Raw genomic sequence first — 27,190 nt, 5'->3', positions numbered from 1 at the left:
TTGTGGCTGGTCGATTCCAGAAGCTATGCACCATGATCTCCATTTCACCCCCAGGCATCCCCAACGCCAGCGGATTTTGGCGCTGCTTGGTCAGACTTTGCTGGCACAAGATTCGTGCCTGCAGAAAAGCTCCTCGCTCCTTTTCTGCGTGGAGGGGCCCATGTACCTTTTTACCCCCTTTCGTGGTCCCAAAAACAGCCAGGCGATGGCGCAATATCTGGGCCGTGCCATTGGATATCCCCCTCAGTCTGGAAACACTAGCAGCATAGTGCTGTGCACACTGGGTCCTGAAGATAAGGTAGCCAGGCTACTGGAATGCGTCCATGGCGCAGCAGGTGAATCAGATACGACGCATAGACTGCGGTCTGCATCGGAGGTGATTCGTTTGGCATAGCGACATTGGGATGGCAGCATCAGCGCAATACCCGATCTTGTGAAGTTACCGCCAAACCCCCGCGATTCTCTACTGTATTGCCTAATCTAGACACTGTTATAGCAGGCTCAAGAGGAGGCTAAAGCGCTGTGATGCAACCGCGAAATAGCCCGAACCCGGTAGATACCAGTGTGTAAATATTGGCGCTACTGCATGATATCATCACCCACAGAAAAATACTAGTTAATAGCGGTGTTGGTTCGTTTCCGTGCGAATCTGCCTCAGGAACTGAATTGCATTGGTACCACCAGTGCCCTTAGCAGAGGCCTCGTCGCTGTCACGAGCACTGGCTGCCTGTCCTTGCATTGATGGTCCTGCCTTTGGCTGGCGCAATGACATACCGCGACACGATCATAATGTGCTTATCGCGGAACCCCCTCATCAACTCGACACACTGGTTATATTCCTGACGCAGAGCAATGCGTCCGATTGCCATCCGCGTTCTCAGCAACCACTGCACCCGAGCAATTCAGCAGCACAAACTCGCGGATCATACAGATGGCTGCCAAGTCCTCCAAGAACCTGCGGTGCCCAGCCGGCATGTAATCGCGAGTGCTCAACAGGTAGGAGTTGGCTGGTGGCGGCTGAGGCTCTGCTTCTGCCATGGTGGCCAGTCGTTGACGCGCTTCCGCAACCGAGCTCTGCAAGCCGCGCTCGCCAGGTTGGATAGTGTCTAGTGCCCAGAGCAACGTCGAATGCTTGCATTAGCGGAGTCTGTGCGGCACTTCCACCCGAGAACTTGAAAAATTGGCCATCGTTTGCATCTTCGTACTTTAGGCCATGTGGAAACTCATCCGCATCATTCCAACCGCTCATATACTTGCGGAAGTTCCAATAAAACACGTGTGGATCACACCGCTCATACATGCGCTGAAGGATGGCAATCATTTCCTGAAGTGACTGGGACATGTCGTGTAATGCCCAAGTGACTTGTTGTATGTCGTTGTTCCTGACACCCTCGATTCCATGCAGAATCGCATTGATCCCGCGTGCACCCTTAGCCTCTATCGCTGTTGGGATCAGATAGAACCAAGACTCATCTGTTGAGCCAGTAAAAGTGAACTGCGTACCAAGGTTGCTAATATCCATCATGTCTTTGGCCATGTAATCCAGATGCTGCCAATTCCAATGGCACAGGGATGCAAGGCAGATAACTGGGTTCATCTCGAGGATATTAGCTACGGACACCCATGGCACGGAGATTGATTCTGGCAACGTCTACAAAGCTGGCGGATGACTCGAATGATTAAAAACAACTACTTATATAAAGTGCGTTGTCAGATATGTGCATATGGTGCTTCTTACCTGAGAAACCCCCTCTGTTTTGGCACTGTTATACCCTCTCACATACGCGTGGGCCAGAAAGCTCAGAAGAGTGAATGCACGCTGATACTCAGCCATCGTTGCCAGCTTTCCGGTGTCCAGAACAGGCATCTATTGTAGACCACCGCCCCATCCATTCAGCTATCAGTATGACAGATTCCCCCAAATCTATATGTCCATAGCGTGTGCTGTGCTGCAGTCCCGTTTTGGATGTGTTACCTTATCCACCAGTGGTCGAATTCGGCCGGCAAGCATATGCTGGTTGAACTTGTCTACGATCCTCTCCCAAGGCTCATAGTACGGGTCGGGCAGCCTTGCCAGCGGGGCCTGGGTAGGCAAGAACCCATTTGTCGAGCTGATGTCGTAGTCCTCGAGTTTGAGAGGCATGTAAAATGGCATCGGGTTGTAGCTACTAGTGTGGTTTGGCATGGTGTTCCACTGACAGAATGACAGAGTATTAAAAAACTGATGAGCAGGGGAGTAGAGATGATATGCGGGAGACAAGGGCCGCGTCAGCCCTTTATAAAGTGTTGCGTGCGTGGTCAATCGTGCGGGAAATAAAAGCTTCGCATGCAAACCTGAACTACCCGGGCAGTGACGTAGGTATCACTTTGGAGCTTGTAGAAGCAGGGAGAATGTGGCACGGGGTCAGCACGGCCGCAGCAACTTGCAAACAATATGCAGAGTGCTGAGCATAGTGCGAATGTCTTCGTCGACAGTATCAGCGAATTAGCTCCAGCGATCTTGAGAGCAGCGTAGCGGCTAAAAGGCTATCGCCATGGTGTCTACATACTCTTGCCTGTAAGGTGGCTAGTCAAGGATATTGTATATTAGCAAGTACTATAGCCCACCTAGCTGGATAGTATAATTTCACTCTATTCAGCCTCTCTCTTCCTCAGCAATCCACTGAGTGTAGTCTTCACCGGTCTTGTCAGCCCACCAGAACATCCTAAAGTACCAAGGGACAACTCCGGCCAGTGTGGTGAGAGCACCCAGTAGCGGTGACAGATAGTACGGGTACGGGTCTCCGCTGTCTCCACCTTCAGGTGGCACAAACGGCATGACCGTGATGAAGGCACAGAACAGAATGAACAGACCGTTGAGCGGATGGAACGACTTGAATGTGCGCAGAGGATGGTGCGGTATCCTGAACCGCAGGACGATCGCACCCACAGCAGCGAAGGCCGTAGAACAGCCATGTGCTCCACTGGACAAAGTCGACCAGAAGGTCAAACACCTTGCCAGGCGGCGGAGCCAGAAGGTAGATCATGGTCAGCACATACATGATAACCAGCGATGCGATCGGAGTGCCTGTGCGCTTGTTGTTGCCGCAGATCTTGCGGCCATATGGAATGAACCCGACCTCGTTGGCTGAGTCCAGAAGGCGTGATACACCATAGGTTTGCGAGGCGATAGCACCAAGAACCGACAACCCAATGAACACTGGTAGCGCAATACGTCCAACGTTGTCTCCGAACACGCGATATGTGAACTCAGCGGCCAAGATCTCTTCGCTACTGATAGCCACATTAATCGGCACGACGAAGAAAAAAGCGACATTGGCCATTATATACAGGAACGAGACGATCCCAACAGCACCACCAATGGACCACGGCAGGATTGCGCTCAGGTTTAGCGCAGCTTCGACCGAGTGAGTATACCAAGGTTCGTAAATCCATCGTAGGCCCAGAACACCCTAGTGAGCGCCGATGAGTAGGAGTGTGCGTCGTTCTTGGTTCCACGGAACCCGCGAGACCAGTTGTCGTTCTTTTCGATATCGATGCCTCCAGCAGCAGCGATCGATACCAGTGATGATGATGATGAGAAGAACAATGATCTTGACGACTGATAACAGGCTGATCAGCCGCAGCGACCACTTGGCCTGAGAAGATGTTGAGCGCAGTAACGAAGGTGATGCATCCCCAGCCGACACCGCGCGCGTTCCAGCCAGTGTTGTGATCCTCGCCAGCAGCATATAGCCAGTACTTGCCGATAACCGGGCCGTTTGCAGCAATAGCGCCGGGCCGGATGCACACAATCATGACCCACGCGAAACAGGTACCCAAATAGCGCCGTCGGCTTTGGGAACGCATGTGGCCTAGGAACCGCATGGTGCCACCGTTCTTGCGGTACATTAGCCCAAGCTCAATGAAGGCCATTGCTCCTCCATATGAGATAATGCCACCAAGGATCCACAGAATGAGGGCCATGCTAGGCGTGCCTACCAGGCGCAGAATCGAAGCTGGCGTGGAGAAGATACCAGAGCCGATCATCAGACTGATGCCCGATCGGAGGTTGGCTGAGATAAGACCGATAGGCTTAGGGGTGTTTGAAGCAGAATCGGCGAGCTCATCCGGACCGCTCGTTCCACGAAACCTCACTACCTGTATCGCCCTTTGCGGGATCTGTGCGCCAGAACCTTGTAACCAGCGAAGCCATAGCGGAGGCTAAAATGTATTTATGTTGGAAATAGAATAGGAAAAGTGCCTGTTGGCGGAATATACAGGATGGGGCTGCCGGGTAGGGAGGTTGCAGGTGTGAGACGTTTATGTACTTGCCTGAGACGAGAGATTGCTTGCATCGAAGTGTTCTTTTGGTGAATTCTTCTTTCGACCATGTCAAACAAGGCCCATACACTGTGCATATCGCGGCATTTGCTCTGAAGCCATTTGCTATTTGCTAACCGCCGGCAATCCTCTCTAGCAGCCATGCATGGTTGGGACATGGGATCTAAATTATAGCGGCCTAAAATGGACGTTTGTAGTCACCAGGACGCCTTTGCCTTGGCTTAGGAAAAATAACGCAATGATTGCCTGTCCCTCCATGCACAGGCTGCGCATCATCCGTTGGACTTGGGCATTTCCATGTAAGGAGATTGTATCATCATCACATTCAATAACGCAATTCTTCAATGGGCAGCTGCAAACAATGGGGAAGAGGATGCGCGAATTTCTAGAAAACACACATTTCCACAGAAGCATTGCTAAAAAGAGCGCTACTCACACATTTACTCATGCTGCTGATTAGCACCGAGGCCAATCCCCACTGGCACCGCTTCATCGGATCGTTCCGCCCCTGCTCTGCCAGCTCCGCATCAATATCCCACACACGCATCACACTGTCGTCTCCACATGTCACCAGCTGGGTGCGGTCCTGTAGCGGGTACCACGCGACACAGCTAGCCTCTTTAGTGTGGCCCTGCAGCACAACCCGCCGCTTGCTGCTGTTGAATCCATACCGATCCAGCTCCCACACTACTACGCTGCCGTTTGTGGATCCGGCTGCCAAGTATTGACCACATGGACTCACTGATGTGCTGATGTTGAAGCTGTCGCAGATAAACTCGGGTGCAGTCAGATGTGCCACCGGGTACCCGGGCGCCAAAGCATTGTGTACATAGACTGTGTTGTCGTTGGAGGCGCTGTAAAGGCGGGTGCCATCAGGATCCAGTGTCAGCGACGACGCCCCGCGTGGGCGCTTGGATGATGCAGGCAGAAGCGAAGGTTGCCACTGGAACAGGTAGGGCCAGCGTCGAGCGTGTCGAGTAACTGCTCCTCATATCCCAGTACCTAACCATTGCATTAGTTGACCCTACCGAGGCTATCAAGTTTGGATTGTGAGCCAAGGACTGGACGTTGGTAACACTGCCGGTGTGTCTTTTAGTCTTTGGTTGGTGGGGTTTGGTTGCACGAACAACGCCATGGTGGGCACGTTCGATGGTCTTAACTGGCCGGTATGTGTACAGGCCATCGGACGCTGCTCTTGTTGCAACGTACATCCCACATCATGATCGATCCGTCGCGTGATGCGCTAACGAAGCAGTTTGCATCGTCCGTGGCGCCAGCTCACCGATCCGCACAGTCTGCGAGTGACCGCGGAACTCGCCTAGCAATGCCTGCTGCTCGATATCCCAAAGTCGACACGTTTCATCCGCCGACGCCTGTCACCAGCTGCGCATCGCCGTGTCTCCACTTGATGTCAAATATCGCGTTGTCATGGCCGCGCCATCGACTCGCCGGCACCATTCCGTTGTCATCATCATTATGACTGACTGTATTGAAGATGCTGATCGACCCACCTTCGTCTACCAGCGCCATTCTGTTGTCTAAGCCAGCCTCTGCTATTGTACTTGCATGCCAGCGGTAGTACACTGACCTGTGTGTCGTCTGACGCATACAGTCTAAACATGTTGGTGGTGGGCGAGACAAGTGACTCCAAGCAGCTGTACAGTCGACACGCGGTGCATACTGGTGGTCTGGAGTTGACGCATACTAACAGCCTGCCGCGGACTACACAGTCCTGAACTGGCTGTGTTGGGCAGGAACCATCCGTTTATGGAGCCAACTGTACTGGCGGGCAAACGTCCATAGCTGTGCTGCTTTTAAGCTGAGTAGCAGCTGCTGTCTGCTTGGCGAACGTAGAGGTGTGGCCTCCGTGACGGCTTTTTGTTTGGCGTATGTGCATTGCCATCGATATTTTCGCAGTCGTCGGCTGACAACTGCTGCTGGCGCTGGCGTTTGTTGCGTCTATGCGCAGCGTTCAGTGCATCAAATATAGTTATTTGGCGCGCCGAGTGCTGCTGGCTGTTGTTGGCCCGAAGTGTTATATCTGAAAGTCTCGACCGTGGAGCCATTCTGCCGGGTATTTATATACAGGAGTGAGGGCAATTGGCTAATTTCGATTGAGTACTGGTGGTTAAAAAAGCAGAGGACCGAAAATTGGCACTTCCCTCTGCTCCCAACCACGCGCGTAAGCCACCCGAGCAATCACGCCTGGAGGCTAATACGCTAATCAGCGGTGATCTGGAAATGTTGCGCCGGCTCGCAGACAGCACAACATAAGAATGTTGCATAGCCAGGAACCCCGGTCGTGGTCTGAGACATATATGCACCAGTGCCAATAGGCAAGTGCTCTTTGGAAAGAGCACCGCCATGGCTGCGATCGGACCCAGTAGTCGGCATCATGCATAGATCTTGGGATAGTGGTAACTCCAACTTTGCCGTCGCAACCCACTATCCTCCAATGTCTGCCTGCTTGGCTTGCTCACGGTCTCTCTATCAGAGCGCCGAAAGCACGGACTATAATGACAAACATGTTATAGGCGGGTACCGGTCCGGTGTGTTACACAAGGACAAGGGCCGAGGAACAGGCTACGCTATCATCAGGCCATGCTAAGCGTGGCCAGTCTTAAACCCTGCTTTTATTTCCGGTGAAGGCCAGCCGCTCTTTCTAGTTCAGCATCGTATTTCTACACTTTATCCACGCCTGTATCAAATGTCAATTGTCCATATCAACAACCTCTCGTACGCCCAGGTACTCAGCCTGGAGCAAGCAAGCATAGCCCTCGAATCCGAGTTTGTCTGTCTGACCAAGGTCCGCGAAATCTTGGGCCGCATGGGCGGATACTGGAATCTCGACTCCCGCTCGATCATGAAAATCACTGCAGGCACGCTTGAGGAGGCGATCGAGGGCATGCAGACCATGGCCAGCATATTCCAAGAGTACGACGGAGACGTTGAGCCCGGGTGCCAGACCGACGTGCAGATGAAGGCGTTTATCGTTCGCGCCAATGCGTGGGTCAGGGTTAACCGCGTGTAGCCGGCTCGCAGTGCATCTCTGACTAGCCGGCTCGGTTCAATAAACGACTTTGCGAAAATTTTCGCTGGATGCACTTGAGACGGCTGAGGAAAATGGGTTTAAAAGGACGCGCGTCGATTGGCGATGCTGGCCGCGCCTTTTCTTCTGAATACCACTCCGCTCTCTGTATTTTATTCACCTTTTTTTCTATCCGCTCAATTACATTTTCTGAATCTCGGGCTCATCTTGTCAAATCTCGACAACTCCCTACTCACACAAGTTCACCTTTCTACCAACCAACCAACCCCTAAAAGGTATGTCCAGCCTAGTATCTCAGGCCCGAGACTCCAGCTGAGCAAGACCAAGAAACACCTATGCGGTGACGCGTGGACCACATCACGCCTCGTCTTCGACGCGACTTCGCGCGGCTCCTATGGGGTCGCGTAAGATCTTGGGCAAACGACCCGGTGTCTACGGCTGCCCTGATCTCCAAGACTGGCGCCGACGCGCCTATGCGCACGGCGGACGCGTCGGCTGTGACCTGGCTCGCTCTGGCTTCTCGGTCCTTTGTTGTTATTTGAGGAGCCGTTCGTTTTCTCTCTTTTCCCTTTACTAACCCCCAAACACCTCGCTGCGTTCCTCTCCTTTATTCTCGCTCTCATACACATTACTTTTGTGGCCGCTCCTTCTGACTAGTTCTTTATTAACCATGGCCGATCCACGCTGAGGATCTTATTGACTACGACGAGGAGGAGGAGGAGGCTCTCCAGCCGACCACCACCACCGAGACCGCCGATGCTGAGGTCGCCGAGGGCGGTGATGACGCCGCCCAGGCTGACGACGCCGCTGCCCCCAAGGCTGACGGCAAGGACAACAAGGGCAGTTATGTTGGTGTGCACTCGACCAGCTTCCGCGACTTCCTCATGAAGCCCGAGCTGCTGCGTGCCATCGTTGACTGCGGCTTCGAGCACCCGTCGGAGGTCCAGCAGGAGACTATCCCTGCCGCCATCAACGGTAACGATGTTCTGTGCCAGGCCAAGTCCGGTCTCGGCAAGACCGCCGTGTTCGTCCTGGCAACGCTCAACAAGATCACGCCGGTTCCGGGCGCCGTGTCAACCATTGTCCTGTGCCACACGCGTGAGCTTGCGTTCCAGATCCGCAACGAGTACGTCCGGTTCAGCAAGTATCTGCCGGACATCAAGACTGAGGTGTTCTACGGTGGCGTTGCCATCAAGAAGGACCAGGAGATCCTGAGCGACAAGGAGAAGTGCCCGAACATCGTTGTCGGCACTCCGGGCCGTGTCCTCCAGCTGGTGCGCGAGAAGTCGCTGCGTCTGAGCTCGGTCAACAGCTTTGTCATTGACGAGTGCGACAAGGTCCTTGACTCGCTTGGTAAGTTGCTCTGCCCAATGTGTCCCCATTGCTGTCGGCGGTTTAAGTGATGATATTGCTATTAAACCCAGCTCTTCGAAAAGATCCGCATATAAGCTCACAGGATCACTACATGTGAAGGATTTAATCTGACTAACCCGCACAGCAGCCCCAGAATGCCTGTGTCCTTTGCTGCATTGCAACCCCATCATATTTACTAACTGCTCCATTGTATTGCCAACTTTCTAGATATGAGACGCGACGTCCAGGACATTTTCCTTGCGACCCCTCACAACAAGCAGGTGCTCATGTTCAGCGCTACGCTCAGCAAGGAGATCCGCCCCGTGTGCAAGAAGTTCATGCAGGACCCGCGCGAGATCTTTGTCGACGACGAGGCCAAGCTGACGCTGCACGGTCTGCAGCAGTACTACGTCACCCTGACCGAGAAGGACAAGAACCGCAAGCTCAGCGACCTGCTCGACTCGCTCGAGTTCAACCAGGTCGTGATCTTTGTCAAGTCGGTGTCGCGCGCCAAGCTGCTGAACAAGCTGCTGAACAGCTGCAACTTCCCGTCGATCTGCATTCCACTCGGGTATGCAGCAGGAGGAGCGCATCGCCAAGTACAAGGAGTTCAAGGACTTCACCAAGCGCATCATGGTCGCCACCGACATCTTTGGCCGTGGTATCGATGTCGAGCGCGTCAACATCGTCATCAACTACGATATCTCGGACTCGGCTGATGCGTACCTTCACCGCGTCGGCCGTGCCGGCCGTTTCGGTACCAAGGGTCTCGCCATCACCGTTTGTCTCGACCGAGGAGGACAAGTCGGTGCTCGAGTCGGTGCAGGAGCGCTTCGAGGTCAACGTCACCGAGCTGCCCGCCAACATCGACCCCAAGACCTACATGACGTCGTAAATAATCACCCCTTTATGTGCAGACGCTGGGATCCAGCATCCCTGAATATATGTGTTGCGGAGCTCCACAAATCAAGTCGCTAGCAGTCGGAGTCTGCACCTGGCGAGGTGAGACATACGTCAGCACTTGCCAGAGGACGCCACCACCAACAATGCGAGTTTATTTGCACACGCGAGTGCTTGTACGCCCAGACTTTTCTCTCTTTTCTGCTCTACTTTTCCCGACAATAAAACAATTCAGGACCTCCCTGCTTGAAATTCGACGCAATCCTATTAGCAAACATTGTAGTCCGACACCATGGCATCCTACTACTGTACGTATTTCCCAACACTCGACGGTATATATGCGGAGGGCAGTATGCCACCACTCAAAAGCCTTTGTGTTTCCTGCCTTTGGTGCTGTAGCAGAGCTGGGAATCAAAGAGCACGAGGACAGCCAGGATGAGGGCGCAGGGTCAGCTGTGCGTGGGCGGTGGATGAGCTCGGTAGTGGACGACTTTATGAACATCTCAACCAACCCGCACACGCCCGTGGCCAGCATGGCGGCGCCAGACCGGTACCTGAACCTAGCACGCATGTTTGGCGAGTTCCGCGACAACGACGAGGGCGGGTCCGAGCACCAGCAGTTCCTGGACAACATCATCACCCAGCTGATGGAGGAGGCCAGCGCCAATGCAACGGGCCCGCCGCCTGCTTCGCGCGAGTTTATTCGACGCCTGCCGGTGCTAAAGGCTAGCGACACTAGTGGTAAGCAGCGATGCGCTTGTTGAGGTGGGCGTTGCCGAGAATGCTTGTGCTAAACTTTCCAGATGCGCTGTAGATCAAAGTTGCACGATATGCAACGACGAGTTTGCCGAAGACTGTGAGCTGACGCGGCTGCCATGCAAACATTACTTCCACCGCGAGTGCATCAAGCCGTGGCTCGAGTTGCACAACACATGTCCGATGTGCCGGCACGAGCTGCCATCCGACGATCCGTCGTGGCTCGAGAAGAAGCGCGAGGAGGACAGAAAATCGGCCAGCGAGCTCAAGGACATGATGATGTATGGATGAGTGTATTATTTCTTCGCCAATTACATTTGTTCCAACAGCCTGCAACAAAGCGTTTGTTTGTGTTTTCTGTATTTGGGAGCCGGCCACCCCTGCCTGCAGGGAGGACGCACCGCATGGCTAAGCCCACGCCGGTAAATGAAAGTCTGGACGCTTGCTAGCATATTTCCCGGATGAGCCAAAGCGCGGTTTGAAAGCAGCAAGTCGGCTCACCGGGCTATTCGCAGATCCAGCTTTGCGACAAAAATAGAAAGAGCCGCGAATCTTCAAAGGAGGTGCAAAAGTTTGCCTGTTGTCACCACCATGCGGACCCTCTGCATTATTATCGCTGGCCGACAGCGAAAGAGGGCCAGTCTTTTCTTTCGCCTCGCATCTCTTTCTCCTTTGCATTCAGCTTTTTGTCTATTTTAACGTTCTCTTGAGGAAGCAAGGTGCTGGTCTCCTTTATTATCTCCTTCGTGCTCCCCCACATACTATCATTTTTCCTGTTCATTCCTTGAAGCTTACAACATTTACTTTTTTCTACTTCCTTTGTGTTCTCCAGTTACGACATATCTCTTTTACGATGGGCGTTTTGGATCTTAACGGGCCTATGCAAATCCAGCGAGGCGTGAAATGGGCGTTCTCAATCATGACCACGATGTACATCTTGACAGGCGCGGCAGCAATCGTGGTGCCCGTGTACTTTAGCCGCACAGCGACCGAATCGCGGCGCGTTGTTATCGTAACCGACAATGTGCTAAGGTCATTGTATGCTGTGGGCGCCTACATCATCATCAGTGCGCTGGCAGGCATTGTCGGGTCGCTAGCGCCACTGCGGCGCAAGCGGTTTCTGCAGTTCTACAACTGGACAATCGTGCTCCTGATTCTGGCCGAGGTTTCTGTGGGCCTCTGGGTGTGGTACCGCACGCTGGACGCCAACGACATGTACGCATACAACTGGCGCATGCTGTGGCCGGACTCGGTCAAGCAGGTGTTCCAGGACAACGGCAGCTGCTGCGGGTACTTGGGTCCACAAGACAGCCCCGTGCTGGCCTCCAAGAGCTGCGACGAAGACTCATACGGATGCATGCGGGTCGTGCAGTCGTATGCCCAGGACTACCTGTCGTATGTGTATACTTGTCTGTTCTCTTTTGTCATCATCGACATGGGTGCGATGCTGTCTGGCATGGTTGTGCTGGTTATGCGCAATGACGAAGAGAGGTGGCGCTGGTCGCGCTCAAAGTATGTGTTTGCCCAGCAGGCGCACACCGGCCACTCATCCCCATCCGAGGCGCCGACATACATTGGCGCTATGGACGATCCTGAGAACTACTTCAAGCAATGAAGGCGTGGATAGGCTCTCCCTCTAGACTCTCATAACTGTGCTTTTATGATTCGGTTCTTTTCCTCAATATAGTGCTGCTATTTGTCGCACATGTGTTGGTTGCTAGCCAAAAAGACAGGGCTGTTGCCGAAAACGCCTGGCTGGTGATGCGAGTCGAGTACTAAGTCGGTACTGGTTTCATACAGTCGGTGCGAAAGAGAATTGTAAACTGAAGAAAGCATTTGTTGTCCTCTTTGTTACGCTAAGGGAAAGAATAGTGCAGCACATCTGTATCCAGTTTGCGCTTTGCTCAACATTGCCATTAAAACCCAACTACTCTATACAGCGTGGGCCCTCCAAGACTACATGCCAAGTCCCTCAACATGTGTAGCAGATGCAGCAATGTGTCCGACGCTTTAGCCACAGCCTGCTTATTTGCACATTTCGTTTTCAACGCCCGCCTTGATTACGCCAGCGCTATGATATAATCACACAGACCAATCAGCACTGCTGCCGATATAATCAGTGGATCAATATCTCAAAATGGGTCTTGAAGTGATCTGGCTGTTTTGTCAAATCCATTGGCAGTGAAACTATACGTTCCATCTTTTTCCATATCTCCATTTGACGCTAGGAATAAACATGCAGAACACTCGGTAAGTCTCGCGCGTTCAGACAGACGATGGATGCTCGAGGGGCAATGGATCCGGTCGAGAGCAGAGGATAATATTTTCCAGCGGACTCGAATTTCCAGGTTCTCGAGGGAGAGAATTCGAATTTGTTGGGGGAAGGAATTCGCAGTTCCCTCGAGTAAACCAAGCGCGAGATGGAATGCGCTGGCCGGAATGAGGCTGAGACCCTGGGATTCGAGCTCAGCGAGAGAGCGTTATTCTGAGCCGTGCCGTGACAGCGGGACCTCGAAAACGGCGCTGCGCAGAGGCAGTCTATCGGACACTTTCTAAATTGGCACGCATTCTCCTTTCATACTGTAGTCTCTACGCTAAGGGCAAGTTCCTTGGATTCCAGCGCGGTAAGCGCAGCCAGAACGAGGGCACCGCTCTCCTCCAGATTGAGAACGTCGCCGTCAAGGAGGACACCTCGTTCTACCTCGGCAAGCGCGTCGCTTTCGTCTACCGCGCCCCGACCGCCAAGAACGGCTCGCACGTCCGCTGCATCTGGGGTCGTGTTACCCGCTCCCACGGTAACTCGGGCATGGTCCGCGCCAAGTTCCGCCACAACCTGCCCCCGCGCGCCATGGGTGTCTCGGTCCGCGTCATGATGTACCCCTCGAACATCTAAATTGGTGTACTAGGGTATAAAAAGCTTTCTTTTTGGAAACAACAAGGACGTTGAAATCATCGTACTATGCGTTGTGTCGATATGTTATTATATTGTACGAATGTGCCAATACGTAGGGTATCGAACAGCATATATGCACGTCATGGCTCGAGTTTACTGCTGAAGGGGCTGCTTATGCTGTCATGAACGCGCATACTGGGATATTTCCGGCTGCGGAAACCCGCTTCTTGAGCCATGCTTCAGAACCTCACTGAGCTTTGAAAGTGATGTAGTCTGTTGAGGGTTGGGAGATAGTTCGTTTGCTAGCTACTCTCCTTGACATGCTAGTCGATCCTCTCGATGTCACCTTCTAACCCCACACGTAATACTGCAAGATGGTGGATCTATATATCATGTTGCTGATTGTTCACAAACATCCATGTATGCGCGTACACTATGGTTCAGGGTGTAGGTTTCTGGGGTTGTGTGCTTTGGCTTTTAAAAGGACGTTTGTACTTTGAGAATAAGAGAAGAGGAGATAGGTTCGAAGGCGGTCGTTGATGTCTCTCTTGTTGCCATGCAAGGCAGGACTGCTCTCTATCCCTACCAGAGCCCTTTCGACCGGCTACCACTGTCCATCAGTGAGAATACGCAGTGGAAGCGTTTGTTCGGACACCGGTAATTGGCATATGACTACATTGGGATGTTGATAGCAGAACGTGTATCACCCAAACAGCATGCTTAGATCATCCAGCCGCTGCTGACGCGAATGAGCACCGGTTCCGATATTCAGCTCTTCCTCATTCTCGTTCTCAGCCGACCAGCAAAGAATCAGGGTTCTGTGCCCTCTCCTTGTCCATCAGCGAGATATCGACAATCTTGCCCTTGCGCTGCTGCAGTTTCAGAATCTTCTCCTCGATGCTGTCTCTGACAAAATACCGCGTAACAGACACCGGCTTGGTCTGGCCGAGTCTATGTACTCGGTCAATAGCCTGGTGTTCGACACTCGGATTCCAAAACGCATCCATCACGAAGACGTGCGTGGCGTACGCGAGGTTCAGTCCAACGCCGCCTGCCTTCAGTGAGACCAAGAGGACTCGTACGCCGGGGTCGTTCTTGAATTTGGCAAGATTTGCTGTGCGCTGCATGCGCGACATGGTGCCGTCGAGGCGAGCAAAACGGATGTTGTTCCGCTTGAGCTGGGGCTCGATCAGGTTCAGCATGGCCGTCCACTGCGAAAAAACAACAGATTTCTCGGCAGTTTCAGGCGACTCGGCTAGCTCAGCTACGCGCTCAACTACCATCGAGTGGCCTTGGTCCACCCGGAAGTCTGGGTCCGAGATCCAGCTGTGGTTGCGGATCTTTTCCAGGATCGCTAATCAGTGCAAGAATCTTTGTGCTGGTATCATACTCGCTGCACAGCCGCGTAATCTCATCCTGCTGCTCTGTATCCTGCCGCTCCTCTTGTGCCGGTTCATTCCTCGGCGGCGGCACGGCGGCTGAAGCAGGCTGCGAGCTGCCACTGGATATCATGCGCTGGCTCTGCTGTATAAACGACGTAGGCAGATGCAGGATATCACGCATACCCAGCATGCCATCGCACAGCATACACTCGATTAGGGAGTCGCCGTCGCTGCTGTGACAGATCGCCTCCTGCTCTGGGTTCGTTGGCACAGCGCCCAGCAGCACATGCTGGCATTGGGAACACGCCAGGTGCATGCATCTTGTGATTGCTGGGCCTGGGTAGTCAGTTGGAGCAAAGCGCGAGTGCGATGACATGGCGAATGTTGGCGGCAGTGCAAGCTCCCGGCAGTAATCGCATCTGACCATGTATCCTTGTGAGCGCTGGCGTGAGATCCATAGTTGCGCTGCTTGCCGACGGTTAACGTTGGTGCGGTGCGACAGAACGCGGGTGCTGATACTGTCGAGTTCTGGTTTGGCCTCAGCCTTGGCTGGCTTCTCCTCTTTCTTTGCTACCGGCTTCTCATCCTTGGGCTGCTGCTCGGGCTGTGCCGCAGGACTGGCTCGACTGCTGGCTTTGCACTTGCGTTTGCTCCTGTGTATCAATGGCCGTATCGACGGCTAGGACCTTGGCTTCCTTCCACTTATCTTCCGACCACAGCCTCGGGTGTGTGCACAGTTGGCGTAGACGCAAGGATGATTTTGAGAATATGGATATAGTTCTTCAGCAGCGTGCCCGAGCTCGCCATCGCCTGGTACTTGTTCTTGGCGACGTCTTCAGCCATATTATACAGCCGCCGTTCCCCGTCGGCCAGGTCAAGCCACCGGATGACCTCAAACTTGGGGGGCAGCTCGACCATAGTTTTCTGCGTCTTAGTGTCGTATTGCTGCTTCATCCTACGCAAGCACAATGCTTGCATCAACCGCTGCACCCGGTTGGCACCGATGTTCCCTTCCTCAAAATTCTCGAGTCCGTCTCCAGACAGCTGCCGCAGGTTCTCGTGGAACGGGGCGCCAACATACGTGAGCCACACCTTCCAGTTGTTGAACGGGACAACACGCAAAAAGCGCAGTTGACTGTAGAGGTCGTCGAGGCGGTTCTGGATTGGTGTGCCGGTAAGGCACCATCGGACGGTCGGCGGATAGGGCATGTGCCGAATGGCTGGTTGCTGTACGGCGCTCTTTGATGGTATGAGCCTCGTCGAGCACTACACGGTGCCAGTGCACAGCCTGCAGGGGAGAGACATAGGGGGTTTCGGGGATTTGGTACCACTGCGTGTCAGTCTCCTCACTTGTGCTGTCATCAAACACCCGTGATGCTTGCGGGTCGTCGTCAGTGGTCACGGCAACCATTTGTTTGGTCTCCGTGGTGTACTCACTGCGCAAAACATCGTAGGTAGTCAGGACAATATCGTACTGACACAGACGCTTTGGGATTGCGCACCCGCCTGCTGCCGTGGTAGGACAGCACACGCAAGTTTCCTGGCAGAACATGCAGGGCTAGCTGCTCCTCCCAGTTGGCCATGGTGGACAGCGGGCAGACAATCAGCGTGCCACCTGCGTACCGGCCGTGGTAGTTCTCGTCAAATGTGCGCTCGCACTGCTCCTTCTTCTTGGTCATCATGTTCTCGTACTCTGGCGGCGGTGTCATCGGGCGATTCACAGACAGGTCGCTGTCGCTGCCCGAGTCCGAATCCGGATCCTCATTAGGCGACTCGCTAAACGAGCTAATGTCGTCGCGGTAATCAAAGTCTGCGTCGGGTGTCGGTATGTCAGAGAGATCGGACGAGCCGCCTGCGTCGGAGCTTGAGCCAGCATTGTGGTTTATGAGGCCAGATTTGCGCGGTGGCAGCAGCAGGGGGTCAGCAACAAAGCCCTCTTCCTCGGAATCCGATAGCAGGTCGTAACTTTGCCCACGGCCTGCCAGGGTCGGTCCATCCATGCTCAAGAAATCGTCGCTGTCATTCCCGTCGCCTTCGCCGCGATCGGGCTCCTTGCCTTTGGCCGATCGTATGGCTCTCTGTTGCTTCGCCGATCGCCCACCTGCAATCCTAGCACGACCACGCTGCCGTTGCCGCTTCCGTCTGCTCATTCCGCTACTCGACGTCTGTGTCTGACTGCCACCATCGTCAATGAACTTCATGCGGTGGCACCGCTTCAGCTGGCTTGGCAGCTTGAGAACCAGGGAGATAATCGAAAGCGTCTTTCCAAGGCCCATATCGTCGGCCAGGATGCCGCCAAGCACCGACTTGGGCATCTCCAGACACTTGATATGCGTCAGCACGTTCTTATAGTGCTGCTGTCCGGTTCTCTCCAATGTCCCGGCGATCGGCATCCAGAGCTTGGGGAACTTGTGCTTTTCTGCAGGTGCAGGCTCCAGTGACCCGATATCAACGCCGTGGGTTTCGCGGTGCTCCATGAAATAGAGTGCTTGCTTCTGGTGGCGCTTCAACAGCGTCAGGACCTGGCGTGGCTGAGTGCTCTCTGGCAGATCCAGCAGTGTGACAAATGTCGATTTGATATTGCGCAGCCGCACCTTTGGGTCTCCATCAGTGCCACCGCCGGGCCGTTCGACGCGCAGGTTGGCCGGTAGGCTGGGGCCGCCGCCACCTGGCCGACGCATCCGGTCTCTGTACCGCTGGTAGATGTCCGAGTAGCCTGTGCCCATGCTGCCATCTACCCGGATCGGGTGCAGGCCCATATCGGCAAACACGCTCGGCATGGACACGTCAGAGTTGTTGCGGTCAGCCATTAGTCCATCTTCCGCGTACATCGGGTCGCTGTAGCGATAGTTTAGATGCTGCGTAACCGGGATTGCATTGCGCGTCAAGCTCTCTCAACAAGCGCTGTGCTTCGTCTGATGACTGGTCGAGGTAGATGTTGGACTTTTCGAGTGCCTCAATGATGTCGCGGGCCAAGCTCTGAACCACGTAGAACGACAGGACGATGCCTGCCACCACCTTGTGCTTTAGTGGGCCCTGCATAACGCCAGTGACCTTGAGCAGGTCGTCCTTCAGTAGTATATACACTGTACGGGCCACAGCTGCTTCCAGGGTGCCGACCAGGCTGCCATGCTTGTCGAAGAGATCAACTTCCTGCGATGTCCCTGGGTGCATCTGCAGCACGATAGGAATGCTCATTTGCACGCCTTCGCGGAAGTAGATTGAAGTGCTCGATATCATGGCTACGGCACGCAATTGTCCCAGCATGCACAGCCGCGATGTCTCAGGTGGTCGAGGTGTGTTCTGTCTAGGTGTTGATGGTGACTGGTTGTTGGAATATGGCTAGTTGCGGCAGGGTAGTATGCGGCCGCGATGCTGTTCGGCTTGTGCTGTTCGAGTATGGCTGCAGCGAAACAGGCGGTTGTGGTGACCGTGGTCGGATCTGTGACGGGCTGGCTGAGTAAGGGGCGAATCCGGGCGATGTTGTGCTGGTGTGTGTCATATAGACGCTCTGTAGTCTGGGTGTGATTGTCCTAGCCGGTTGGTGGGACTGTGGCTGCGGCAACCCCACCGTCTATCACAATAAGCAGCAAATATAGAAAGAACACGTTTAGCCTGTGGTAGTTGCATTTTGAATTTGCCCTGTGTGCCTGTATACCTACCGCTGCAGTGTCTGGTCTGGGTCTCTTTGCCCTGCGCAGCTTCGTCGGTGTATGCTGCATTCTTTCTGGCGCATCGCCGGTTGGCGCCGGACTGTCAGGGACATGGACCGGTGAGTCTGTTAGCTCAACAACACACTCTAGCTGCGACTGGCTGTCGTCGAGACTGATCACTTCTACTGCATTGCTCTGCCGCTTCCGTTTGAGCCCTCGTACAGGTCGTCTGTCGCTGGTATGGAGGTCGACAGGGGGTTCCGAAGGCTCGCGTGTAAGGTCGTGTGTTTCCGCCCCGGCGCTATGGGTGGCGGTGCTATCGCCCTCGTCCTCAAAGGTCAGGTCTATTACGTTCATTTACAGGTTGGAATTGGTAGCTGTGTGTAATAAAATTTAATTGAGGGGAAAGGAAGAGCAAAAGTAGGGAATTTGGGAACCCAAGAAAGCTAGAAAATATAAAAAAAAAGTTGAGACGTCGAAACGGCGGCTGAGGCCCAGCGACCAAACAAAGTAGAAGAATAAAGCACGCAATCATTTGCCCCACGCTCCTCTCCTCTGCCTGGCTAAGCGTTTAGGGTGCGAACAATGTCGCCGACGTTGCCCGACGTTCCGTCACCGATCTGCAGGTTGGCCAGATGGCGCACCGGGCATTTTACCGTGACGATCTGTCTGCCGGTGTTGAGTGCCGACTGCTTCATCTTTGTGCGGTAGTCTGACTGCAGCTCGACCTCCAGGTTCATCTCGCCAATGCCAGCATCGTGCAGTCCGCAGCTCTCAACCAGGCCCAGAAGAATGGGTGGCGGGCCGCGCTTGACGTCGTACCGGATGGTAATCGGCATACTGATCTCGGCGATCCGTCTGGCGGGCACCCTAATGCCGCTGAGGCGACCGCCGCCGAGGGCGAATTTCGTGTCTGGCCAGAATACGGCGGAGCTGATGTCGTCAATGTACATATCAAAGTAGTTGTCGTTTTGGACGCGATAGGTGAGGTCAATGTGGAACTGCAGTTTGGATCCCAGCAGTTTGAACTTCTTCTCGGACATTTCCTGGGACGACACGTTATGCAGGGCGATAGTGGGCGTGCGGGGGTTCAAGAAGTATCCTGTCAGCGAGCAGCCCAGTATCACAAGGAGCTGCCAGAACTGCATACATGACATACACGACGATCCGCTTGATGCGCCGTTTGCGCAGTGCATCCTCGAACTCCTCGTCCAGATCATCTTCCATGAGGATGGTATGCAGCGTCGTATGGCGGCGGCATCTGCTTCTCGTTCGGCCGCTTTGGGCTCATAGGCGGCATGCAGGGGGAGATGCGACTGCGGCGGGACCCCGAGCCCGAGCGGCTGTGGTGGTCGCGGAGCCCGGGGGGCCGCGGCTTGTAGCTGTCGGGAGAGCGGCGGTGGTTGGTGCTGAGGCCGCGGCGTGGACCCATGTCGTGGTAGCTGTCGAGCGAGTGCACAGGCAGTGGACGCGTTGGACGGCCCGTGGGAGGAGACTTGTGCACGCGGCTGCGGGAGCGGCGCGGGTGTCCGCTGCTGTCAAAAGTGAACAGATCGGAAAACTCGCTGCGCTGAGAACGAGTCTTGTTTGTGGTGTGAGCTGCGGCCAGTCATTCTTTCAGAGATAGAAGATGTAGTGTCTCTCCTTTCCTGCCAGGAGATGTGCGCAGGATAAAAATGCAAGTGTCGAATGCAGATAAGAAAGGAGGGGAACTGGTGTGGTGCTCTGGAAGGGCAATATGTGGTCAAGGTAATTTTCTGGTCGGGCGGCACGCGGAATAGGGTCTATAGTTTTCAGGTGTTTCTAGCGCATATGGCGGGTATATTAACAATTTCTCTGGTTAAAATGTGGCCGACAGGTGCTGTCCTCCTGGGAGGCGGAGTGCTAGTTTTAGGGTTCACGAGACACACGGGGGCGGTTGTTCATCCGGACCCCTGGGTAGTGCGCAGAAAATATAAGCGTGTCCAATGGGCTCCACATGGAGCACAATCGGCGCTTCTTCACAGTCATCTCATATAAGCCTGAACCGGCGCAGGCGCTGTTGCGTGCCCACACGGCCGTCGGTATCAGTTCCAAATGTCAACGGCATGTCGATGGCATATATGGTAATTGCAGTCTGATCACCAAATCCAGATCAGCTATTTTTTCTCTCGTTTTTTTTTCGGCAGATCGGCTGCTAGCAAAGAAAAAAAATGCAGGTTGTTCTATTTCCCTTCACAAACAGTATATAGAAATTGCAGAAATGGACGGCGACGCGGCACAAATTCAGATTCGGCTGGTAGCCAAGCAGGAAAAATATGCGGTTTCGGACGCCCCGATGATGGTGCCGCAGAGTGTGCAGCGGTATGGGCTGTCAGAGATCGTGAACCACCTTCTCGGGAACGAGAAGCGGGTGCCGTTTGATTTCCTGGCCGACGGACAGTTCCTGCGCGGCACCATTGCGTCGTACCTGGAGGAGCACAGCCTGTCGGCAGAGAACATCCTGACGCTCGAGTATGTGGAGTCGATGCTGCCGCCGACAGAGATCGCCTCGTACAGCCACGACGACTGGATCAGCTCGGTATCGGCCTCGAGTTCGTCAAGGTTCGTCGTCGGCTCGTATGACGGCGTGGTGCGGGTGTGGAATGCGCAGAGCGAGTGCGAGCAGGAGCTGAAGGTGCATGACTCTGCGGTCAAGTGTGTGCAGGCGGTGGATGGGCACAAGGTTGAGTTCCTGTCGGGCTCTCAGGACCGCACAGCAATTGCGTGGGGCAACAAGAACGGGCAGAAGCGGGCACTGTTATGCGGCGCGTGGGCACACCGACAGCGTGGAGGGCGTGGTGGTGAACCCGTCGGGCACGCACTTTGTGACGGCGTCGGCAGACGCAACAATCCGGTTCTGGAGCCTGGCGGTGCCGAAGGAGTCAGAGCAGGTCGGCGAGCAGCCGCAGGCAAAGAAGCGCAAGGGCAGCCGGATGGGCGAGGTGGTGACGAAGGCGGCCATCGGCACGCTGGCGGGGCATGTTGGCGGGGTCACATGCGTGTGCTTCAACAAGGACCAGGAGTCGCAGGTGTTCTCGGGCGGCTGGGACCACTCGGTGCGCGCCTGGGACGTCGCGTCGGGCGTCAACCTGTCGACAAATCTGTGCGATAAGGTGGTGCTTGATCTGGACTACTCGGCGCACTCGAAGCTTGTCGCCACGGGCCATGCGGACCGCTCGCTGCGGCTGTGGGATCCGCGGTCTGACGACAGCACCGTGGTGAAGCTGAAGCTGACGAGCCACAAGGGGTTTGTGTCGGGCGTCGCCTGGGCGCCCAAGTCGGCGTATATGCTGGCCAGCGCCTCGCATGACGGCACAGTGAAGGTGTGGGACATCCGCAGCCGCACTCCCCTGTATACGGTGGCGGCCACCGACGCCAAGGACAAGGGCAAGAAGCTGCTGGCGATCGATTGGCACAACGAGCTGTTGTTGACGGGTGGCGAGAGCGGATCGCTGAGGATCCACTCGGTCAACAGCCAGTACGATCAGGAGTAGCACAGCCCAGCAATTTCTAGTGAATAGTATAGGCGAATAAACATCACCGGGAGCACGGCCAAACAGACTGCGGGCGTGTTGCGGCAGAGATCACTCGCCCTCCCCCGCACCGCTGGATGTGTATGTATATGCATGTAGATGGAAGGCGCGGTACGTCACTGGCCACGCACATCACCCCGGGCTGGGTCGCTTGTGTCGCTGCTGCGATTGCCCAAGCCCGCGCAGCGCGAGACTGGCTTCAAAGTTGGCTCCGTTTGAGTGAGCTGATAACGATGCGAGATCGGCGGGTCCGCTATAAATATTCGACGTTTCGCTGATTGCAAGCTGGAAAAATGCCCCGTCCTCCGGGATTACAGCAGAAAGGTTCCGCCATGGAATGATGATCTTGTGTCACAGTCCTCTGCTTGGGCGAACATGCACTACTTGCAGGGAGGAGATAGGAGGTGTGTCAGCCTTCGCCATGTGGCCCATGTCTCTTCTTGCGGGCATGGCGTGGGCTGTGGAGAGAGGGCTGGTGGGGAAGGGAGGGGCCGGGTGTTGACAAAGCCCACCTGCCCCCAAAGCGCGCGCGAGCCAGTGGGTGGCATGCACACGGCAAGCACCAGCCAGGGGCCATGTTATTATTTTTAACTACTCCTGTCCTTGCACGCCTGGCGCCCAAGGAAAAATTGGGCGATTTTCCCAAACACTTCCACTTTTATTATTCACTAAGCAAAAACCCTCAAAGGCACTGGCCGGCGCCTGCTCTCTCTTTTCCCTTCGACTAGCTCCTGAATACTTTTCATACTATACTCTTATTTTTCTCCATTCCAACCACCACGGGCCATTCGGAAGAACAATTAGGCCAGAGAGCTTAGCAAAGAGAAACTTTCCGTGTCTCCTCCGCCCCCTTTCCTCCACCCCTCTTTTTCTCCCTCTCATTTTCCCGACACAAAATTCCATTCTACTAAAGCCTCGCCCAAGCGCTGCAAAGCTCGTTTGAAAGGGACTTTTTCCGTGAGCAAAGAGTAGCCCAGCTTTTCACGTCACACTTTGTCATCTCTAGTTTCTCCCAGCGGAATGCAGCAAGCGAACCCCGGCCTCAAAGTATCGTGCTCAGCCTGGTGCCAACGACAAGAGAATGGTGACCCGTCGCAATCAGCTCCAGCATGCCAGCCCCAATGTGGTTGGCGTCCATTACCGCGTCGGCAAGCGGGTCGGCGAGGGAAGCTTTGGTGTTATTTACGAAGGTAGGGCCCCTCTCGACAGAACCACTCCTCCCATGGGAAAAACGCAGAGCACCAAGCAACTAACCCAACAAAATTGTACCTAGGCACCAACCTTCTCGACAACAGGCCGGTGGCTATCAAGTTCGTAAGTACCCTTACTGCGTCAATTTTTATTCTTATATCCTGGGCCGTGTTGTCGTTGTTGTGGTTGTTTATGCTTCCACTGTGAGCAGGACAGGAACGGCTCATGCAAAATGCCCGGTGGCGCCCTGGGTGTCAAAGAGTTTTCCTCCCAGGATGCGGTTGCATTGAGCGAGTTTGTTCCTCTGTCGCTGGCTCTTTTTTGCATGTGCTTTGTCTGATTCTTGGCCGCCTTCTTTTTATTGCTACTGATTTCAGTAGACAAAAGACAGCCAGGTGGCGGCGGCGGCGGCTTTCATTAATTGCATCGGCCCTCTCGCTCTCTCTCTTGCCCATGTGGTCCCTCCTCTCACGTCGGGTCTGCGATGTGCGGTGCTTGCACGGTGGTGGAGACATGACCCGTAGCGAATGGCGGCGACTGCCAACCCCACCCCCCACACACCACTATCTCAATGCCCACTCCCCCACACGCATCATTGGCATTGCTACTACTGATTTGTCCTCTTCCAGCCTATCGCGGCTGCGTCATCGCCCAAACGAATGCTCCCCTTTGTTTCAGCTTTAGCTAACACCGTGCTTGTCTGTAGGAACCGCGAAAGAGCGAGGCGCCCCAGCTCCGCGACGAGTATCGTAGCTACCGGATTCTGTCTGGCACAGGTATGTAAAGCTTGTAAGACCATTTGGCACCAGCAGTTACCTATGCGACATGCACGCATTTTTACCACTAAACCCCATTGTATTGTAGATGGCATCCCCAATGTCTACTACTTTGGCCAGGAGGGCCTGTACAACGTGCTCTGCATCGATCTGCTGGGCCCTAGCCTCGAGGATCTGTTTGACATGTGCAGGCGGCGCTTCTCGGCAAAGACTGTGGCGATGCTGGCCAAGAACATGCTGACACGCATCCAGGCTGTGCACGAGCACAACCTCATCTACCGCGACATCAAGCCCGACAACTTTTTGATCGGCCGGCCGCACACATCGACGGCGAACAAGGTGTTCATGGTTGACTTTGGCATGGCTAAGCAGTACCGTGACCCACGCACACACCAGCACATCCCCTACAGGGAGCGGAAGAGCCTGAGCGGCACCGCGCGCTACATGAGCATCAACACCCACCTGGGCCGCGAGCAGTCGCGGCGCGACGACCTGGAGGCCCTGGGCCACGTGTTCATGTACTTTTTGCGCGGCAGCCTGCCGTGGCAGGGCCTGAAGGCCGCCACCAACAAGCAAAAGTACGAGAAGATTGGCGAGCGCAAGCAACACACGCCGGTGCGCGACCTGTGCGAGGGGTATCCACAAGAGTTCGCCACATATCTGTCGACGGTCCGGAAATATGCCTTTGAGGAGACCCCTGACTACAACTACCTGCGCGGTCTGTTTGACAGCGTGATCACCAACATGGGCGAGACCGACGACGGCGTCTACGACTGGATGCTGCTGAACAACGGCTACGGCTACGCTGCCAGCTCGGCTGCGGTGTCGGCTGCGCGCCAGGAGGGCGGCGGCCACCGCGGCGGGCGCATATCCGGCGCCTATAAGGCCCAGAACCAGAACCACGTGTCGAATCAGGCCATGCACAGCTTTGACCCCAACGGCCGCGTCCAGTCGACTCCCAACCTGGACCAGTCGGCCACGCCGACCCCTGGCAAGGTGTCGCGCGACCAGGTCAACAACACCACCCCGGCTGCCGAGGCCAAGCCCACCGACTACCAGAAGCTTGGCAATGGCGGATACGCGCAGCAGGCTGGCAAGGCCGGCAACGGACTCAACCACCATTCGACTGACGCTGCGGTGATGAACGCGCAGGGCACCGGCCTCCGCCACCACGAGTCGAACGAGAAGCACGGCTTCATGTTTAAGATCAAGTCGGCGTTTGGCTGCTGCTCGTCAAGCAGCGTCTAAGAGCAGAAGGAAGCCAGCAAGGACCAAACCGCAGGCCAGCGAGGGAAGAGAGGTCGCTGCCGATGGATGTCGGGCATTTCTGTTTACACAAGTAAAAACACCCCCTTTAAAACGTGCTCTCCACGGCTTGCTCGACTTGCTTGGTGCACAAACCTGCACTTTGTGTGCGCAGTGCCTCTCTCGCTCTCTTCGCACCAAGCCCCTCTCTACATTCCCATGTTTCACGATACGATACGACTTCCTTTCCCTACCTCCGCCAATCTCTCCTGTGGTGCGCAGGGAAGCGAGAGATGCACACACCATCTTCTCATCACTATCGTCGAGCAAGCAGTCTCTTTTCCTCTCAACCACCTGCTGTCTGCCCTCCTCTGTCCCCTTCTCTTTCTATACTATCTCTCCCTCCCCTATTTGTGATACATAACCCATGCTTTCTTCCAGACAGCCTTTTACCTCTTTTCAATTCTTTCTATATCTCAAACAAATATCCCTCACCCTCCTTTCAGACATAGCATCGCATGCCACCGGGTTCTGAAGGGCATTCCTTTTTTGTTGTCTTTCCGGCACATGCGCAATGCATGGTGCCCAGCCAACCATGAATTCCGCTGGTGCATGTGCGAACGGTGCGGAACCTGTGCCAGGTCTTTGGGTACTAAACCCCTCCTGCCCCATGGCAGGCGAAAGCAGGCCCATAATCCGGCCACGCGTGATACAAAGTATTTCAACTTTTGCTGCTAAAAGCCGTTATGCCGTGCATTGCCAATATATACCCACCCCACAGCTTCAAAAACCATGGTCACAGCCATCAGCAACAGCCCTGCAGCCGGAGACCGAGACATTCACGATTGTCCCCCGCCTCGACCGCCCGTCGACCTACAAGGACCACCAATACCAGGGCACCCAGTCGCAGTGGCAAACCGATCTGCAAAAGTCGTCGACCCTGTACGTCGGCAACCTCTCGTTCTACACCACGGAGGAGCAGCTTTATGAGATATTTTCCAAGGCGGGCGAGGTGAAGCGCATCATCATGGGCTTGGACCGGCACCAGAAGACGCCGTGCGGGTTCTGCTTTGTCGAGTACTACACTCACGAGAGCGCGCTCGAGTGCATGAAGTACGTGAACGGAACCAAGCTCGACGACCGGGTTATCCGGACGGATTTGGATCCCGGATTCAAGGAAGGAAGGCAGTTTGGACGCGGCAAGTCGGGCGGCCAGGTGAGAGACGAGTACCGGCAGGAGTATGACGAGGGGAGAGGTGGGTGGGGCCATATTCGAGCCAAGCAGGAGGGCGATGCGTCGAGCCAGCAGGATGACGATATGGCCGACACACCGCAAGACTAGATGGGGGGCGCTGTAGCTGCGTCAATACTAGCGCATGTGCGGGGGCTGAATATGCCAAAAAAAGTCATGCAGGCGTGTATGAGATCTGCCTTTTGAGCGCATGCCTGAACGCGCAGCGCAAAGACAGCTCCTGTCCTTTCGGATAATAAACTTCAAATTTGACAGGATGTGCATGGCACCATATTGGAATAGAGTGTCATGGTGGCCGCGGCCCATCCCGAAGATGCTAGCGGATCGTCCCGATGCACGTCAGGTGTACTGTTGGTGGGTATTGAAAAGGGAACTGGCAGCACATCATGTGGTTCCCAATTGCCCCGGTGCCATCGCAGTATCAGGTACTCGAACCTGGGACTCGGGTCTCGTTCACTCTGTCCAAAAAATCCATACTGCAATGTGTGGCATGGTCTTGGTTCTTGGCGTAATTCCGCAACTACACGGGTCCTATGTATTGTTCGCAGGTGGTTCCGCATACATTGGGCTGGCATGTTCGCATATCCTCTTTTTGTTGGGCGGCATCCCCAACTTTGATACAGCGCAGCGAAGGCAGTGGTATGCACGCCTGGCAATCTCTTGTCCATTTGTAATTTCGCACTCCCTGCCCCCATCTCCATCCCTCTTTTCTCCACCTTTGTTTTATAAGAAGAGCGCCCTATTCTCTGTCTCTGAATCCACACTCATCCCAGTTTATTCTCTCGTCTTATTTTTAAACCGAAAGCCTTTGCAAATACGTTATATGCCAAGCGCCCTAAAGCCTACCAGACACATTTGACACA

General features: G+C 54.7%; 16 protein-coding genes across 16 annotated transcripts; 8 read left to right on the top strand and 8 right to left on the bottom strand.

Moving 5' to 3' along the window:
• Positions 1 to 616: 616 nt before the first annotated feature.
• On the bottom strand, positions 617 to 2,143 carry DL89DRAFT_274428 (Indoleamine 2,3-dioxygenase; the record flags this gene model as incomplete). Its single annotated transcript, XM_040889187.1, has 6 exons — positions 617 to 700; positions 771 to 887; positions 913 to 1,031; positions 1,069 to 1,651; positions 1,739 to 1,867; positions 1,976 to 2,143. 6 exons carry the CDS (start codon positions 2,141 to 2,143, stop codon positions 617 to 619), a joined length of 1,200 nt encoding a protein of 399 aa, XP_040744709.1.
• A 492-nt stretch (positions 2,144 to 2,635) lies between these two features.
• On the bottom strand, positions 2,636 to 4,195 carry DL89DRAFT_282654 (uncharacterized protein; the record flags this gene model as incomplete). Its single annotated transcript, XM_040889701.1, has 4 exons — positions 2,636 to 2,963; positions 3,040 to 3,452; positions 3,499 to 4,161; positions 4,184 to 4,195. The coding sequence occupies 4 exons, from the start codon at positions 4,193 to 4,195 to the stop codon at positions 2,636 to 2,638; spliced, it is 1,416 nt and encodes a 471-aa protein (XP_040744708.1).
• A 564-nt stretch (positions 4,196 to 4,759) lies between these two features.
• Positions 4,760 to 6,443, bottom strand: DL89DRAFT_266205 (WD40 repeat-like protein; the record flags this gene model as incomplete). Its single annotated transcript, XM_040887004.1, has 7 exons — positions 6,174 to 6,443; positions 6,102 to 6,142; positions 5,912 to 5,978; positions 5,704 to 5,871; positions 5,606 to 5,657; positions 5,268 to 5,512; positions 4,760 to 5,233 (listed from the first exon to the last, which is right to left on the bottom strand). Coding segments are annotated over exons 1-7 (1,263 nt in total), but the record flags the coding sequence as incomplete, so codon positions are not given.
• Positions 6,444 to 7,030: 587 nt separating this feature from the next.
• DL89DRAFT_291748 (P-loop containing nucleoside triphosphate hydrolase protein) lies at positions 7,031 to 9,620 on the top strand (the record flags this gene model as incomplete). Its single annotated transcript, XM_040890230.1, has 7 exons — positions 7,031 to 7,348; positions 7,685 to 7,771; positions 7,828 to 7,869; positions 8,062 to 8,725; positions 8,954 to 9,225; positions 9,305 to 9,447; positions 9,491 to 9,620. 7 exons carry the CDS (start codon positions 7,031 to 7,033, stop codon positions 9,618 to 9,620), a joined length of 1,656 nt encoding a protein of 551 aa, XP_040744706.1.
• Positions 9,621 to 10,158: 538 nt separating this feature from the next.
• On the top strand, positions 10,159 to 10,672 carry DL89DRAFT_221739 (uncharacterized protein; the record flags this gene model as incomplete). Its single annotated transcript, XM_040884534.1, has 2 exons — positions 10,159 to 10,363; positions 10,440 to 10,672. 2 exons carry the CDS (start codon positions 10,159 to 10,161, stop codon positions 10,670 to 10,672), a joined length of 438 nt encoding a protein of 145 aa, XP_040744705.1.
• A 628-nt stretch (positions 10,673 to 11,300) lies between these two features.
• DL89DRAFT_291746 (uncharacterized protein) lies at positions 11,301 to 11,996 on the top strand (the record flags this gene model as incomplete). The annotated part of the gene is made up of 1 exon (XM_040890229.1): positions 11,301 to 11,996. The coding sequence occupies one exon, from the start codon at positions 11,301 to 11,303 to the stop codon at positions 11,994 to 11,996; it is 696 nt and encodes a 231-aa protein (XP_040744704.1).
• A 972-nt stretch (positions 11,997 to 12,968) lies between these two features.
• On the top strand, positions 12,969 to 13,274 carry DL89DRAFT_222083 (ribosomal protein L35Ae; the record flags this gene model as incomplete). Its single annotated transcript, XM_040884567.1, has 1 exon — positions 12,969 to 13,274. A coding segment is annotated over one exon (306 nt), but the record flags the coding sequence as incomplete, so codon positions are not given.
• A 703-nt stretch (positions 13,275 to 13,977) lies between these two features.
• DL89DRAFT_274426 (uncharacterized protein) lies at positions 13,978 to 14,557 on the bottom strand (the record flags this gene model as incomplete). The annotated part of the gene is made up of 2 exons (XM_040889186.1): positions 13,978 to 14,010; positions 14,075 to 14,557. 2 exons carry the CDS (start codon positions 14,555 to 14,557, stop codon positions 13,978 to 13,980), a joined length of 516 nt encoding a protein of 171 aa, XP_040744702.1.
• A 480-nt stretch (positions 14,558 to 15,037) lies between these two features.
• DL89DRAFT_121244 (uncharacterized protein) lies at positions 15,038 to 15,995 on the top strand. Its single transcript, XM_040883210.1, has one exon. The coding sequence runs from the start codon at positions 15,320 to 15,322 to the stop codon at positions 15,899 to 15,901; it is 582 nt and encodes a 193-aa protein (XP_040744701.1). The 5' UTR covers positions 15,038 to 15,319; the 3' UTR covers positions 15,902 to 15,995.
• DL89DRAFT_121243 (uncharacterized protein) lies at positions 15,996 to 17,725 on the bottom strand. The gene has a single exon (XM_040883209.1). It carries the CDS (start codon positions 17,485 to 17,487, stop codon positions 16,090 to 16,092), a length of 1,398 nt encoding a protein of 465 aa, XP_040744700.1. The 5' UTR covers positions 17,488 to 17,725; the 3' UTR covers positions 15,996 to 16,089.
• DL89DRAFT_121242 (uncharacterized protein) lies at positions 17,726 to 18,769 on the bottom strand. The gene is made up of 2 exons (XM_040883208.1): positions 18,319 to 18,769; positions 17,726 to 18,230 (listed from the first exon to the last, which is right to left on the bottom strand). The coding sequence occupies exons 1-2, from the start codon at positions 18,664 to 18,666 to the stop codon at positions 17,964 to 17,966; spliced, it is 615 nt and encodes a 204-aa protein (XP_040744699.1). The 5' UTR covers positions 18,667 to 18,769; the 3' UTR covers positions 17,726 to 17,963.
• Positions 18,770 to 18,872: 103 nt separating this feature from the next.
• Positions 18,873 to 19,466, bottom strand: DL89DRAFT_256230 (uncharacterized protein; the record flags this gene model as incomplete). The annotated part of the gene is made up of 1 exon (XM_040885427.1): positions 18,873 to 19,466. One exon carries the CDS (start codon positions 19,464 to 19,466, stop codon positions 18,873 to 18,875), a length of 594 nt encoding a protein of 197 aa, XP_040744698.1.
• Positions 19,467 to 20,515: 1,049 nt separating this feature from the next.
• On the top strand, positions 20,516 to 21,913 carry DL89DRAFT_266202 (WD40 repeat-like protein). Its single transcript, XM_040887003.1, has 2 exons — positions 20,516 to 21,087; positions 21,116 to 21,913. Exons 1-2 carry the CDS (start codon positions 20,552 to 20,554, stop codon positions 21,822 to 21,824), a joined length of 1,245 nt encoding a protein of 414 aa, XP_040744697.1. The 5' UTR covers positions 20,516 to 20,551; the 3' UTR covers positions 21,825 to 21,913.
• A 398-nt stretch (positions 21,914 to 22,311) lies between these two features.
• DL89DRAFT_277804 (kinase-like protein) lies at positions 22,312 to 25,078 on the top strand (the record flags this gene model as incomplete). The annotated part of the gene is made up of 6 exons (XM_040889468.1): positions 22,312 to 22,323; positions 22,972 to 23,053; positions 23,137 to 23,177; positions 23,761 to 23,830; positions 23,919 to 24,562; positions 24,584 to 25,078. 6 exons carry the CDS (start codon positions 22,312 to 22,314, stop codon positions 25,076 to 25,078), a joined length of 1,344 nt encoding a protein of 447 aa, XP_040744696.1.
• Positions 25,079 to 25,745: 667 nt separating this feature from the next.
• On the top strand, positions 25,746 to 26,417 carry DL89DRAFT_274424 (RNA-binding domain-containing protein; the record flags this gene model as incomplete). The annotated part of the gene is made up of 2 exons (XM_040889185.1): positions 25,746 to 25,748; positions 25,899 to 26,417. 2 exons carry the CDS (start codon positions 25,746 to 25,748, stop codon positions 26,415 to 26,417), a joined length of 522 nt encoding a protein of 173 aa, XP_040744695.1.
• A 76-nt stretch (positions 26,418 to 26,493) lies between these two features.
• On the bottom strand, positions 26,494 to 27,168 carry DL89DRAFT_121179 (uncharacterized protein). The gene has a single exon (XM_040883207.1). It carries the CDS (start codon positions 27,026 to 27,028, stop codon positions 26,570 to 26,572), a length of 459 nt encoding a protein of 152 aa, XP_040744694.1. The 5' UTR covers positions 27,029 to 27,168; the 3' UTR covers positions 26,494 to 26,569.
• Positions 27,169 to 27,190: the final 22 nt, after the last annotated feature.

The sequence above is a fragment of the Linderina pennispora genome (assembly GCF_002104995.1).
Source record: "Linderina pennispora strain ATCC 12442 chromosome Unknown DL89scaffold_4, whole genome shotgun sequence".
NCBI classification, from domain to species: Eukaryota; Fungi; Kickxellomycota; class Kickxellomycetes; order Kickxellales; family Kickxellaceae; genus Linderina; species Linderina pennispora.
The sequence above is the reverse complement of the archived record's forward strand: the minus strand, read 5'-3'. Positions and strand labels throughout refer to the sequence as shown.